This window comes from Chroicocephalus ridibundus, chromosome Z (genome assembly GCF_963924245.1).
Source record: "Chroicocephalus ridibundus chromosome Z, bChrRid1.1, whole genome shotgun sequence".
Classification (NCBI taxonomy): domain Eukaryota; kingdom Metazoa; phylum Chordata; class Aves; order Charadriiformes; family Laridae; genus Chroicocephalus; species Chroicocephalus ridibundus.
The window spans coordinates 43,315,886-43,328,891 of record NC_086316.1 but is presented as its reverse complement, the minus strand read 5'-3'; the positions used below and the strand labels follow the sequence as shown (position 1 = coordinate 43,328,891).

The 13,006-nt window shown below is 40.5% G+C and overlaps 2 protein-coding genes across 9 annotated transcripts in view; both read right to left on the bottom strand.

Annotated features, from left to right (window-relative positions):
* GKAP1 (G kinase anchoring protein 1) overlaps window positions 1–1,779 on the bottom strand; it is a 28,990-nt gene extending 27,211 nt beyond the window's left edge. The window contains exon 1 of one of the 4 annotated variants that reach the window (XM_063319265.1): window positions 1,659–1,779. The gene's annotated coding sequence lies outside the window, so the exon portion shown is untranslated. The other 3 variants (XM_063319268.1, XM_063319264.1, XM_063319266.1) reach the window with 3 other exon arrangements.
* A 1,758-nt stretch (window positions 1,780–3,537) lies between these two features.
* Window positions 3,538–13,006, bottom strand: part of KIF27 (kinesin family member 27) — a 32,145-nt gene continuing 22,676 nt past the window's right edge. For 2 of the 5 annotated variants that reach the window (XM_063319263.1, XM_063319261.1), the window contains 7 exons: window positions 12,755–12,868; window positions 11,522–11,698; window positions 10,684–10,899; window positions 9,461–9,667; window positions 8,471–8,669; window positions 7,832–7,996; window positions 3,538–6,172 (listed from right to left, as the gene is read on the bottom strand). In XM_063319263.1, coding sequence (XP_063175333.1) covers window positions 5,709–6,172; window positions 7,832–7,996; window positions 8,471–8,669; window positions 9,461–9,667; window positions 10,684–10,899; window positions 11,522–11,698; window positions 12,755–12,868 — 1,542 coding nt within the window. In that variant the 3' untranslated portion in view covers window positions 3,538–5,708. The remainder of the gene's footprint in view (window positions 6,173–7,831; window positions 7,997–8,470; window positions 8,670–9,460; window positions 9,668–10,683; window positions 10,900–11,521; window positions 11,699–12,754; window positions 12,869–13,006) is intronic. The other 3 variants (XR_010068988.1, XM_063319260.1, XM_063319262.1) reach the window with 3 other exon arrangements.

Here is a 13,006-nt window from a genome sequence, read left to right as displayed (position 1 = left end):
CCTGTTTATACATTTAGCAGAGCAAGCTCAATCTACTTTTCCTTGTAGGTGCATTTACAGGAAGTTTTGCAGAGGCGGTCCTCCCAGTTGGACAAGCTCTCTCCATTTAAATTGCTTTTGTTTTATGCCCTCTGATCAAAAGCTATGAAGTTGCACTAAACTGCTCTGAATCCTTAAAATTTAAAGTCATCAGCTTGCCAATGAGCTTCACAAGTAACTCTACAGCCAAAACCAAACCCAAACCAAAAGTTGGTTCAGAAATCTGCTTGAGAATTGCATCACTGGCATACACAGCAGCAATAAACCACGTCAGGTAACGGGCATTGCACAGTTTTAAAGTCCCAAATGGTCAATTTACTGCTGTGCTTTAGATAAATTAATGTTTCTGAGAAAGAACGTTTTTTAAAACATTTTTAAGCTCAGTATAAAAACATAAAAGGCAAGTCTGACTTTAGTTTGAGCATAGGATGCTGAATGACCTCCCTTGTAACCTCCCTTGCTTTTCTTCCCCTGATTCCCACCCCCATCCCCTCAAAAAAAACAAACAAAAAGGAAATTAGTTAAGCTTTAAAGTTAGGAACTTCTAACAAACTTTGATGGTCAGTTTACTGTGTGCACCAAAGCAAATCTCTAGATACCAATACGTATTAAGTAGCCTTAAACAACCAAATAACCAGTGATCAGTAAACACTACGTCCCAATGGCGTTTTGACTTCTAACTACGATCAGCACTTTTGCTGTAGCCAATTTTTTTTTTTTTTAAATAACCCACCTCTCATCAAAACACACAACCAGACGCAGCCAGCCGCTGAAGACTGCGAAGAGGCAGCGCCGCTTCTGCGGCGAAGCGCCCGTACTCCCGAGCCGGGCAGGCACACACGGCCTTCCCCCCACCCCACCCCACCCCCGGTTTTGGAGGGCAGCCCGAGTTCGCCCGCGTTACGGGCAGGGACGCGCAGCCGGACACGTTCACCGCCTCCACGAGGCTGGCGAGCGCTGCGGCTCCCTTGCGGTCCCGTACGGGCGAAGGCGGCCTCCCTGAAGAGGCGAGGAGGTGACAGCGGGACCGGCCGGCGCTGCCCGCCCGGCGACACCCGCCCCGGCGCTGCGCTCCCGGATAACCGCCCCCCACCCTGGGGCCGGGGGCGCCGCTCCCCCGGCGGGGCGCCGTCAGGCCCCCCCCGCGGAAGGCGCCGCCCGGAGCCGCGGACGCCGGGTGAGCGCCCTCCTCCCCCGCCGCCACAGGCCGGCGGGCGGCGCGGGGCCCCCATCGCCGGCGGAAGGGGCAGCAGGTGGGAGCGGCGGAGAGTGGGGCGGGCGCCCCCCATGGGACACTCACTCCGGTGGCGGCGGGGAGGAGGAAGAAGCGGAGACGGGGAAGGCAGGGCAGCCGCGCCGCGGCCGCGGGCGGTTGTAACAGCGGTTATAACGGCGGGCCGTTGCAACGGCCGCGGGTGCGAGGCCGGCGGGGGCGGGGCGGGGCGCGCGCCGCAGCCCAGCCAGCGCCGGGCGATACGGGCTCCGGCCGGGATCAAAATAACTGCGGGGCGCGGGGGCAGCGGGCGCCTCCCCTCAGCCCCGGCCGGCTCATCGCCGCGGAGCTGGGGCCCGAGGGAGAAGGCGGGAAGGGGAATGGCAGAAACGGGGTACGCCCTTACCTGCGCCAGCCATGGCGGAACGGACGCCAGGGTTTCCCTCGGGCCGCTCGGAAGTAGCGCCCTTGGCGGGCCCTGGCGGCCGGCGGGCCGCGGGCGGGCAGCGCTGCGGGTTGCGTGCGGGCCGGGGGAACGGCAGCGCGGCGCTTCGCCGCCGTGACATCCCGCATCCGGTCGGTGTGACAGCCCCCGCCTCGCCCTTCGCTGGGTGTCGTCGTGTCTGCCCGGCAGCGCACGGCCCAGGCCTTGCGGGGCTGCAGATGGCGGCGTGAGCGAGCCAAGTGTCCCGGTTTGAGGTGAAACAGCCGATTTTCTTTTCAGTCATTTTACTTCTCAGTTAAGCTCTTCTAACTGACTGCACTCTCTGAAGTTAATGGCATGTTTTTCAGACAGCGTCGGCTGCTAGCGGTGATAAGGCTGGATGTTTGTAATTCATACCAAGGAACGGTACCCAGAGAGGCTCCTGCTTGTATTAATTTCTGGAACACTCAAGGTCAGGTAACTTTGTTGTGTGCCCCATTGGAGGGTTGAAGTGGGAGAGCACAGAGGGGTCCCACCTGCAGGGAGGAGCGGACAGGATGGGAGACCCATAACTGACCCACGGGGTATTCCATCCCATCGGCATCATGCTCGGTGTAAAAGCTGAGGGATCAAAGGGTCAGCTCTTTCTGCGATGGCCAGCATCCAAGGAGAACTCCGTTGATTTGTCTGCCTTTGATTCTGAATCCAGATCCTGAGTTCAGTTCCCTGTTGCTGAGTCCAATCTGTGACTTTCCCAGCCTGCTGGTGATGTGATTGTCACGGAGCTGGGAGCTCCATATGGTTTTGTATATATTGCATATATTTCGTTATTTTCTTTTTATTATTTTATTAATATTTTCATTAAAGTAGCCTAGTTTCTTTTTAAACTTACATGTCTCTCTTCTCTCTCATCCTTCTCTCCCTGAAGGGAGATGCTCTCCCTTCTCTGAAGGGGAGAGAAGTAAAAGAGAGCATCCGTCATTCGTTTCCATGACCAGCCCAGCCCAAAGCACGACACCAAGTTAATGAGACTACTGTTTGCAGTAGAACAAAATTTGCTGTATTGTGCTTAGTGTTTGCTATTAAGTAAAAATCAGAAATGCATAAAATGTGCATTTGTTGAAGTGATGCCCTGCAAATAGTTTTTCTTACAAAATATTTTCAGATTAATTGGAAGCCCTACATAGAAAAACCCGCATCATCAGCATACTGATCCTGAAAATCAGAACTGACATACTATTTGTTGGCCGTGCAATGAAAGTGCATTCAAGCGGGAACCTTCAAATCAGTCAGATTCAAAATTGCTTTCCCAGGATAAAAGGTCCCTCACCACACACACGTAGTTGGAGTTTCAGTACCTGTTAAATCTCACCTTTAAGCTGCTAAGAACAAAGCTTTGTTTTGGTATAGATGGGGTAAATCTTCCACTAACTTGCTAACAGCCAAGGTTTGCTTCTCAAAGGTGCAACTAATATTTACACAAATCTGAAAACTTCTGCAAACTCCTTGCATGGGGTAACAATGTGCAGTCCTAAGCAAAGAGTCAGTAATGGAAAGGGCAAGAGTATATTCTGGAAATGCAGCCATCACAGTGTTCAGATAATTGTAACAGAGAATTCTGATCATAAGTTAGGCAACAGAACAGATGATATGCATGGCTTTTTTTTGTAGTTAGTTTTAGCAGGATGTTGCAGGAGAAACAGCTGTTATTAAGTGAAATAATGGCTTGGTGGATCACTGCAAATTAGCTGCATGTTGTTTTTATCCCCATATTGCACATGAGCCAAATGTCAGTGAAGGCCGTAAATGCCAGTGAATAACATCAAGGAAGTAAAACAGAGTGATAATAAAAACCTGTCACATAAAGTCTTGGTTTTAATTAGCAGAAATAAGAGGAGCTACATATTGTCTGCAAGAGGTAAAACTGTTTTATTTGTTAGCTTTATACATAAATAAGAACATAAATCACTGCTTACTTTTCTCTTCCCTATATGACTGCCTTACTGGCCTCTCTTATGTTTGGTCCCTCTCATGGTCAACAATTCTTCCACTTCTCCGAAGATCACTAGTGTATCTGATGTATTTATCTACCATTAGGTGACACTGTAGTTACCTTGTGCGTTGTAGTCTTGAAATGGGTGTGTGTGGCTTACAGAATCTAATGTTTGAATGACTACTTAATCTGCAGTGTCACAGCTACAGAAACGTGCAGCGCACGAGCTGACATCTACTAGTGATTGAGTTGTACTTTCCTGCATTTTTCCTTGCTTATTTTGCACCCATAAAGAACAGGCTTTTCATTTGTGGAAACTTCAAAAGAAGAGGAATTAATGTTTATTTATAGAGTAATATCAGGCGTGTGATAATGCACAGTATTATCTTGAGAAGAAATGCCTTCAACAATTCCTTCATTTAATACCGAGATGTAGTAAGTAAGTGCACATTTGAAACTATATTTACATATTTCTGTTTATTGTTTTTTTGACTAGAAACATTAAGTGAATGATATATACACTAGTATTAAACTTAAGGCACAGTACTTCCACAACAGTAAAAACAATCAAGCCCAACCAAAAGCCATAAAGAAAGACCCCAATCCTTTTCTCAGAATTCAGCTGAATAATAGGTAGTAATTAGGTATAATTGTGAAAGATACAATCATTTGACATGTTAAGTGGTTTATCTATCTGATTAGAATGAAATATTTTGCAGTCTACACAGCAAATTTTAAAATGTGCCACAAGACAATAGGTCCATTTATCATGCTGTAATATAATAGCATCTTTGTCATGTGGACAGATTTCAACTGTGTTTGCAGCATGGAAAAATGCAGTTCTTTTATACTTATACCCATACATGCTATACATAAGACCTTGCCTAGATAATAGCAGAAAGCAAGATTTCCTAGGTACATTGATAATCTAAGACAACATTTTCAAACACGACTGGCTGATGTCCACCACTAAAAGAAAGCTAACCTTACTTTCCATACTGCCACTTCTCATGTAGGAGAGAGTTATACTTAGAAATGTTGGTCTCATTTAAATGCGGACATGCTGGTCTCTGCCTTCAGGTTTGTGCAGCTGTTAAGTGTATGCCTTCTCAGTGACCACTGTCCTCTTACAAAAAAGATTTGCTTTTCATCCTGAATGCATTACCAACAACAGTATAACAGTAAACTGAAGGATATGTGTAGTCCTTGGTCTCAAGCAGATATGGAATCCAGAAGAATAAGTTGTCTGTGAAAGGACATGACTAAGTAGTACAAATAAAATAATATATTGGTCCATCTGGCTTACCTAAAGTATGCTGAATTTGGTCCTCTTTTTTTCTTTCCATTTTGGTAGTACAGAAATAAATATCACACTTTGAGTTGCCAAGTGCAATTCTTTAAATCCCCAACAAACAAAAACAGAAAGCAAAATAAGCAATTCTCTTAATTTCATAAATAAGCTGTAAAGAAGAAAAAAGAAAAGTAAGTATTTTACGTTTTCAGGAACAAATTTATCTTTACGTACCAATTTTTATCTCAAACATGGTTCATATAAAATGTTTTTAGATAAAAAAATCTACAGCAGCCAGTCATTATCAATAGTAGGTGACAACTGACAACTAAATTTTCTAGCTGTATATCCAAATAAATTAAATAGTTTGTTACTGTTTCTACCCAAGAAAGCAAAGTACAATATTGTTCAAGGAAACCTAAGTTATGCAAGTGCAGTGCACTTTACAGTACAATTTTTGAAAAACATTTATATTTTTTGAAGTTACTGCAAAAAACCAAACCAATATAAATAATTTCTTCAATGTTCAAAGGCCTTTGAATGACAGTTCTTAGATACTGTGTCAGTTAAAATTCATCTCAGATTCAATGAAACTGTGTGAGCGTAACACCTAACGACTCGATGGTGAGCAGTAAGAACTAAAGAACACTTACTCATTTATCCACGGTTGATACTTAAGACCATGAACAAAGAAATCTAATACAGTTGCTTCAGTAGCAACAGCTAGTAAAAATGCAACGAAGAGTAACTATGTCTTAGTGACACTAGACTTTTTGTCCATTTCAATGGAATCTGGAGCAATAAAACCGACACCACCTCCAAGGCTCGAGCGTCTCAAAGATAATTCAGAGGGAGGAATATGACGTAGCTCTCGGCGTGACAGTTTTACTGGAGTTACTCCTTGAAACTGTGTTACGGTTTCTCTTCTCTGGATGACAGAAGGTAGCTGAGGATGAGATTTTGAAGCCTGAGGTTCATCGGTTCCTGTTTTGTCATCACTAGTGCTTGACAAACACTCTTTGTTGCACCCAAATTCAGAAACATCTTCTCCAAGCTTGTATGAATTCTGCTGTGCTCTTAAGATACTTGTTCTGTCTGTTTCTTTTATTTTCCCTGGTTGACTGTTGGTTTCAAGGTTAAGTGTAGACTTGAATTCTTCAGAAGCAACTTCTGCGTCTTCTTGACTGGATGCCTTGTCACCAGTACTGTTACCTAAAATGAAATTTATCAGGACATAAATAGCTAAAAGTTACAACACTTCTGAGTTGTCAACAAATATTAGTTAGTCAATACAGTTTTACAGCATCAGTAACTTGTAGTGTGAACATGGTGAAAAATTATCAGCACCTCACATTTTTTCCTTTCTGTTAAAAAGTTTGTCAGCTACAAAAAAATTAAAGGTATTAGCTATCACTTCCCTGTGACAAGGTGCTTGTAATACAAGCCTCACTGTTCTAACTTGTAATGTATCCTAGTAGGCACTCTTAAAATAACTGAACCGTAACAGTCAAATATGAAACTATTCATATATTCAAAAGCAGTCAGCAATTACCCTAGCACAACACACAAAACACATTCTGCAAATTTGATGGCAATGTACACTAAGGGCTTTTATTATTTTTAAAGCTCAACAACAAATTATAAAGTGTTTTTATTACATTGTATTGCAGCATGCCTCAAAGTGTATTCAAGAGAAAAATAACTAAATACAGAGTATTTCTTATAAAACTTAAGAACGTATGCATTTGAAAAAGTTGTAAATTCACAGGGACCCTCTCCCTTCTTCTTGCTACAATTTGGCTAGGATTGGGTGTTTCCCCACAACAACACATGCCCTGAACTAGTATGAACTTGGTATACTAGACACAGAGTAGTGTTTCTCACGCTCATTTATAATCCAACTTCTGGAATATTCATGTCCACAGTTGGACAGTGTACATTATAGTAAAGGATGTGTTGGCTCATTATCCTGCCTCGAGGGCAAAAGCTGAGCCTTAATTCACTCTGGGAGCAGCCAGGTACGTGATCAGCATCTATGTGTTAGGAAGGCATGGCGCTGCCCGAGTGCAAAGAAACAGAAGCATCTGTTCCGCTGGGAGGAAGAACCAGTCGTGCTGAGCCTTAAGAAGAAACACAGTGCTAAGAAGGCTCTATTGTGCATGTGAGATATTCATGGTGTCATTGAGAGGTGTGAGACCACCAAAATTGAACCTTCTTTTCTCCTACACCTGAATAGCTCTACTGCAGGTTTGGATTCTGGCAAGTAGGATGTGCAACAATTGAAAACTTACGGTAGCAGTTGGTTGTTGGTTTTTTTGTTGGAAGTTTTTGGGGTTTTTTTTTGTTTGTTTCTCATGTCCAAGCACAAAATCACATTAGCTCTTTTTTTGCCCCCCTTACAAGTCTATAAATCCTCTCTTTTAGCGTTAGTAAGTATGTAACTAAAGTAAGTTAGTAACTGAAATTCTTCACTGACAGTCTCCCCATAGGTAACTTCTATGAAATCAAGTACTGGGAGCAGCCTATCTAAAACCATGACAGATGGCAATGCTGTTAGTTACAACGTCATTCAGACCCTTTCAGATAGTAAAATTCCTTTTTCTTAACCACAACAGTTTGAGGTTGTAGATACTGAAATTATGTTAAAATCCACAGAAAACAGAACAAGAATTTAAACCACTGGTATACCACTGCTACAGCTACAAACCAATGTTGTCTCTCCTTTGAAACTGGAGGAGAGGTGTAATATATTCCTGGAGAATAGTTAGTTCAGTAAAAATATCATTTTTATGTCTATCTGATATACTTCTATGTGTTCATCACCCTTCAAATGGTCTACTGACAACTGCATAAATATTTTAATATACTTACATTTAGGGGATGCCAATAATTGATGGGATGACTCTCCAAAGAGGCCCTTCAATTTTTTCTTCAGCTCTCTGCTGGTTTTCTTATAGAAAAATAAGTCTTTTTCCAGTTGCTGGACTTTTACTTCGTACCCTTTCAAGGTTTCTGCAATACCTTCATTATCTTGTTCTAGGACAAGTAAAACTAGTTTAAGAACCAGATATCTCTGTGCCAAAAATCAAGATGCCCAGCAGAATATGCCTTGGATCTTGCTGACACTTTGCTTGCAGTGGTGTACATTTTAACTAGTATGACACAGGATCAAAAAGGCCATGTCAACCCTGCCTGTCAATTTTAATAGAAGTATTTAGAAGATCAAGATCAGCAGGACCAGTATCTTTCAAGTTTTCAATATCAGCAAATTCAATACGAAAATACAACAATTCTTACACTGCTTTAAAAAACCACTCACTTTTCAGTTCATTCAGACACCATGTGTCTGTTCCTCAGCATCCTACACAATATCAGAATTAGTGACAGCCAAAATATATCTCTGAACTTTACTCTTTTTTTTTCAGTTGGATTACAGTATTTCTCCATAGTGACAGAAGATAATACTTGATGTACAATCCTCCCCCCCACAACCCCCCCCGAAGCAAATACCTTTGAAATGATGCAGTATTAACTGTAGTTTTTTCTCGTGTTCTTTGTGTTGTATGGTCAGCCGCCTGTCACACTGCAACTTGACGTGTTCAAGTGCAGACTCTAATTCACGTATTATGTTTTCCTGGTCGATGACCTTCATTTCCTGTTCTTCAATCTGCAGTTGTAATTTTCGTTCAGACTCACGTAGACCAACAATCTAAGAAATACATACATTTCTTTTGATTTATCAAACCATTTTAATAAAAGCTTTTACCCTTCTGCTTAATAGTTGAAAGCATGCAAAAGCAATGGTCTCTACAAGCCATAAGCTTATATTGGGAACAGACTTGCTGCTTCTGTAAGCTCACGCTTTAGAAATGAGCTCTGTACATTTTGATCACATGGACTAGTGGATTTTTTTAATATCATTTTCCTGATTCTGGAAAACTTCCAACTTGCATCCCACAGACAACTTGTTCACAAAATCACCCAAGGTTCACCCAAGGTCACAAAGACACACCATGTCCTAATGCATTTCATTTTTTTCCCAGATGTCAGTATGATTCTTCAGTATTTCGCTGTACACAGTGCAAGCAGTGGATGCAAAAAGAGTTTATACTGGATTTAGACAAAAATAGGAACACTAGCTCGAGCTTTATGAAGCCTGCAGTTGGGAAGAATTTCAATACAACACCACTAATTAAATATGTTGCTGCTCCAAAATGTAGCAACACAGAGCACTGGAAAGAAGCAAGGAAATTTTCAGATTTGCAGCATGTTTTAAGCTAATGACCCTGAAAAAAGATATACAGAGTTAACACACAAGTATCCTATTTAGGTTAATGTAAAAATTAAAAATATCTGAATTAATACCAGATCTATTTAACCTGAAGAAATTTTCACCAAAAGCTTGTCAAATTTATTTTTATTTCTTGACACCATTTCATTTCATTGTCTAGAATAGTAACAGAAAATAGGATAAAATATTATTCATCAGTCAAAACAAACCTTGTTGAAATATTTGAAAAGGATAGCTCTGAGCTCGGCAGCAGACAGGGAAACTAGTTTTCCTATTACATTATTCTCGCTCTGTGAAAGAATCTGAGAAGATGACCTAAGCAAGTGCTGGCGATTCTGAATACTTTCATTCTTGTAATCAATAGCAGCCTCCAGGGCTTCAATTCCTTCTTCCAGCTGGAAAAGGACATGTTCTTCCTACAGACAAACACATCAGTGAGATCTTTTTTAAAAAAAGTGTAGAATTAAATCTTTCTATACGTAAGATATCTTTAACATAATTCTCAAGAGTGAAACTAAACTTAAGGGCAAGACAAACTAGTAGTAGTACAGAGAATGGAATGGGGAAAAATAAGAGGTAAGAATAGAGATCTAGAACACTTGTCTTTTTCTGCCATAGTACCCCTTCCACGATACAGAGGTCGATCAAATAGTTCAATGCAAAAACAGAAGTCATGTTTCCCTTTTTATCCTTCCCTCATCCTCCCCACAGTTTGACTTTGGCTATTATTTTTTTGGTTGTGCTAGTTTTCTGTAGATTAATGAATGAATCAGGTCAGTAATGAATTCGGCAACCATAACTTCTGTAGGGAAGTGACAGAAATGCATGGCCTGAAGCACTGCAGAAGATTTTGAGAAGTGAGGCAAGTAGGGTTCTTTCTGTGAAATTATCACCTCAGCCACAGGCCCATACTGCTTCTCAAGACCTAAAAATAACCTGACCATTTTATTTGAATTTATTATATCTTCAATGTAATTATACTGATCAACTCAAGTGTGGACTATCCAGGTAACATGATTTATTTTCTCTCAAAAATATAGAGGTCTTCAGGTGAAGCTTTTTCACAAAATCCTATGAAAAAAATCAAGGGTCATCACTATGCGAGTACATTGCCTTGTTCTATGTCCTGACATGAAAATATCTGCCTATGATAAACTGATGAACTTCTAGTTCTCTTATTTCTGATTACATCATCCTTAGGCCAGTGGCATCTGCCAAGGCACTACCTGAATTAAGCCCCTCTGAAGATTAACTTTGTTCACTGGTAGTGTTATCATAGCCGTATTTTAACATTGCTATTTACAGAAGGACCCAACCTCGGTTCTTTGGTTCTATCTTATCTCATACTTGGAGACACTTTATGTTCTGATTAGAACACTTTATTATACAACACTACCTAAAACCTGTATTTATCTCAGAGCTGCTTACTTACTTCAGTTGACAACACTTTACCATCTTTCAGTTTCTCATCCACGCTATTTCTTCTTATGAGCAGCTGATCCCTTTCCGTCTGGAGAACCTGAATTTTTTCCAAAATGTCTGTCTTATCTTCAGTGGTGCTGCCCTGAAGCTGCATACCTTTATCACACAGTTCTTGATCCAGCACACTTAAGCGAGTAGACAATTTCATACTATCTTTGTTTAAAGCCTAAAAAGAACCACAGCAACCATAGATACAAAACTGAGATACATCTTCCAGTAAGAAAAATGTAAGTGAGATGGTCACATTCTGCAGTGAAAGACTTGCCTGCTTCTTGCAATGGGACCCCATTTATTTTGAGTAGGCGGCTACCATAAAATTTACTATTTACTCGAAAGAAAACAAAAATGCTCAACATGCAGTTTTCTACATACTAAAAACTAAAGGGACTAGTCATTATGAGTTACAATGATACTTCAGTTTCTATTCACTTTTGCTACTGAAAAATAAATAACGCAAAATGTTTCCCTGTCATGTTCTCTAGTTTGCAGAAGGACTGAATCACTTTTAGATATTATTTAATGTTCTGCAATAGCAGAACTCTGCAGTTCAGATTTTTTGTTTTATTTTGTTGGTGGCATTTTGGGGTGAACAAGTGAATAAAAATTATTATTCCGTGTTGTTCACATTTTAAATGTTGATTTGCTCAAGTCACACAATAACTTCATGGCAGTGGTAGAGACACAGGTCACATGGCTTGAGCCTCTTCTGCTGTCTATTTGCACCCGCCCCCCCAGTCTTTCAATCAGTACTGTAACTGTAGTAAACTTCATCTTTTCTCTTAAATCACCTGGCTAGATCTCAGTTTCTTGATTTCCAAGTGACTTTTCTCTTGCAGTAATGCTTCTTTTTTGGCTACAATGGCTTCTCTTTTCTTTAAATCTTCTTCTAGTTCTGCTAACTGTTGGTGCTGTTGGAGAATTCTTTCAATTTCTTCATCCAGCCATTTCTTTTGCTCTTCTAATTTCTGAAGTTTAAATAGAGATCCAAAGAGCATTAACCAGAACATTTTGGATCGAAATTTTATAACTATGTTTTTCCTTTTCTAGAATGACTGATAAAACTGTAGAAGAAATTGACATTTCTGGTGTTAACATTAATTCTGCAACAGAATCTTGAATCAGAATAATACAGAAATTGGACTGACTTAAAAAGAGGCTCAGCAATATTACATTGCTACTTTTTGTATAAACAAAATTGTATCAGAAGCCTTTAATGAAATGTATTCTTTTTTCTAAGGACAGTTATATAAATAGATGTCTTCTATATAATCACAGCAACTAAGTTTGGAAAGTACCCCAAGAATTCAGCTAGCCTATCCTCATTTCATTATAGTTGCCCAAGACCATCCATTGGTGGAAAAACATTTAAGTGACAAGAAATTACAATGTTGAAAGACAGTCAGTCAGTCAATGAGAGCTCTGATCCTGCTAGCACAGTCCCTTATAAATTTATTCTGAAGCCACAGTTTATCAGTGGATATATTCCTGATAAAGCTAAAAAGTTGCCTTTATTTAATTTTTAGAATTTCTTTTCACCTGTAAAAACTTTGGGTAACTCATGAAACTCTCATGTTCCAATGTCCGGATCTGAAATAATGTAGGTGGCACTGCTGCATAGGACACCTACTTTTCTAACCCTGTTAGGAACAACCAAAACCATAGATCTCTGTCCTTTATGTCAGAAGAGAAAAAAAAAAAACCAAACAAACCACGGAACTTTTATAACAGAGCTCATCAGTATTACCCTCAAACCTACCAGGCAACGAAACCTGTTGAATTCTCATGTCTCTGAATCAGCGTCTTTGACAAATCATAGAAAGAAAAGACATTAGAGCCTCTCCTTTGCTTCATTCAAAAATAGTACAAGAGCTGCTAGACTAGACTCCCAATTTTTGCTACAGCAAAAAAGAAGACAAAACTATGATGGAATACTCTTCTTCCAAACACTTTACAAAGATGACTAGGGATGAAGAAAGAAAATTTTTTTCAGGGCCCACACAGATTTGGAATAGATTAGCTACCTGTAGCTCCTGTGAAGTTCCCACCGAGTTATTTTTCTTCTTTTTAAATGCAGCAATCTCTTTATCCTTAAGTTTAAGGATCTTCTGTTGTTGCTCCATCTTTAGTTGAAGTTCCTGTAAACAAACAAAAAGCCCCATTCTTCTTGTCTCAATCTGTTTTTAAAATGCATTTAATGTCAAGAGTCCACATAAGTATATAATCTGAAATACTGACCCTAAATTTACATGTAAAATTGCAATTCAGAGCTAGAC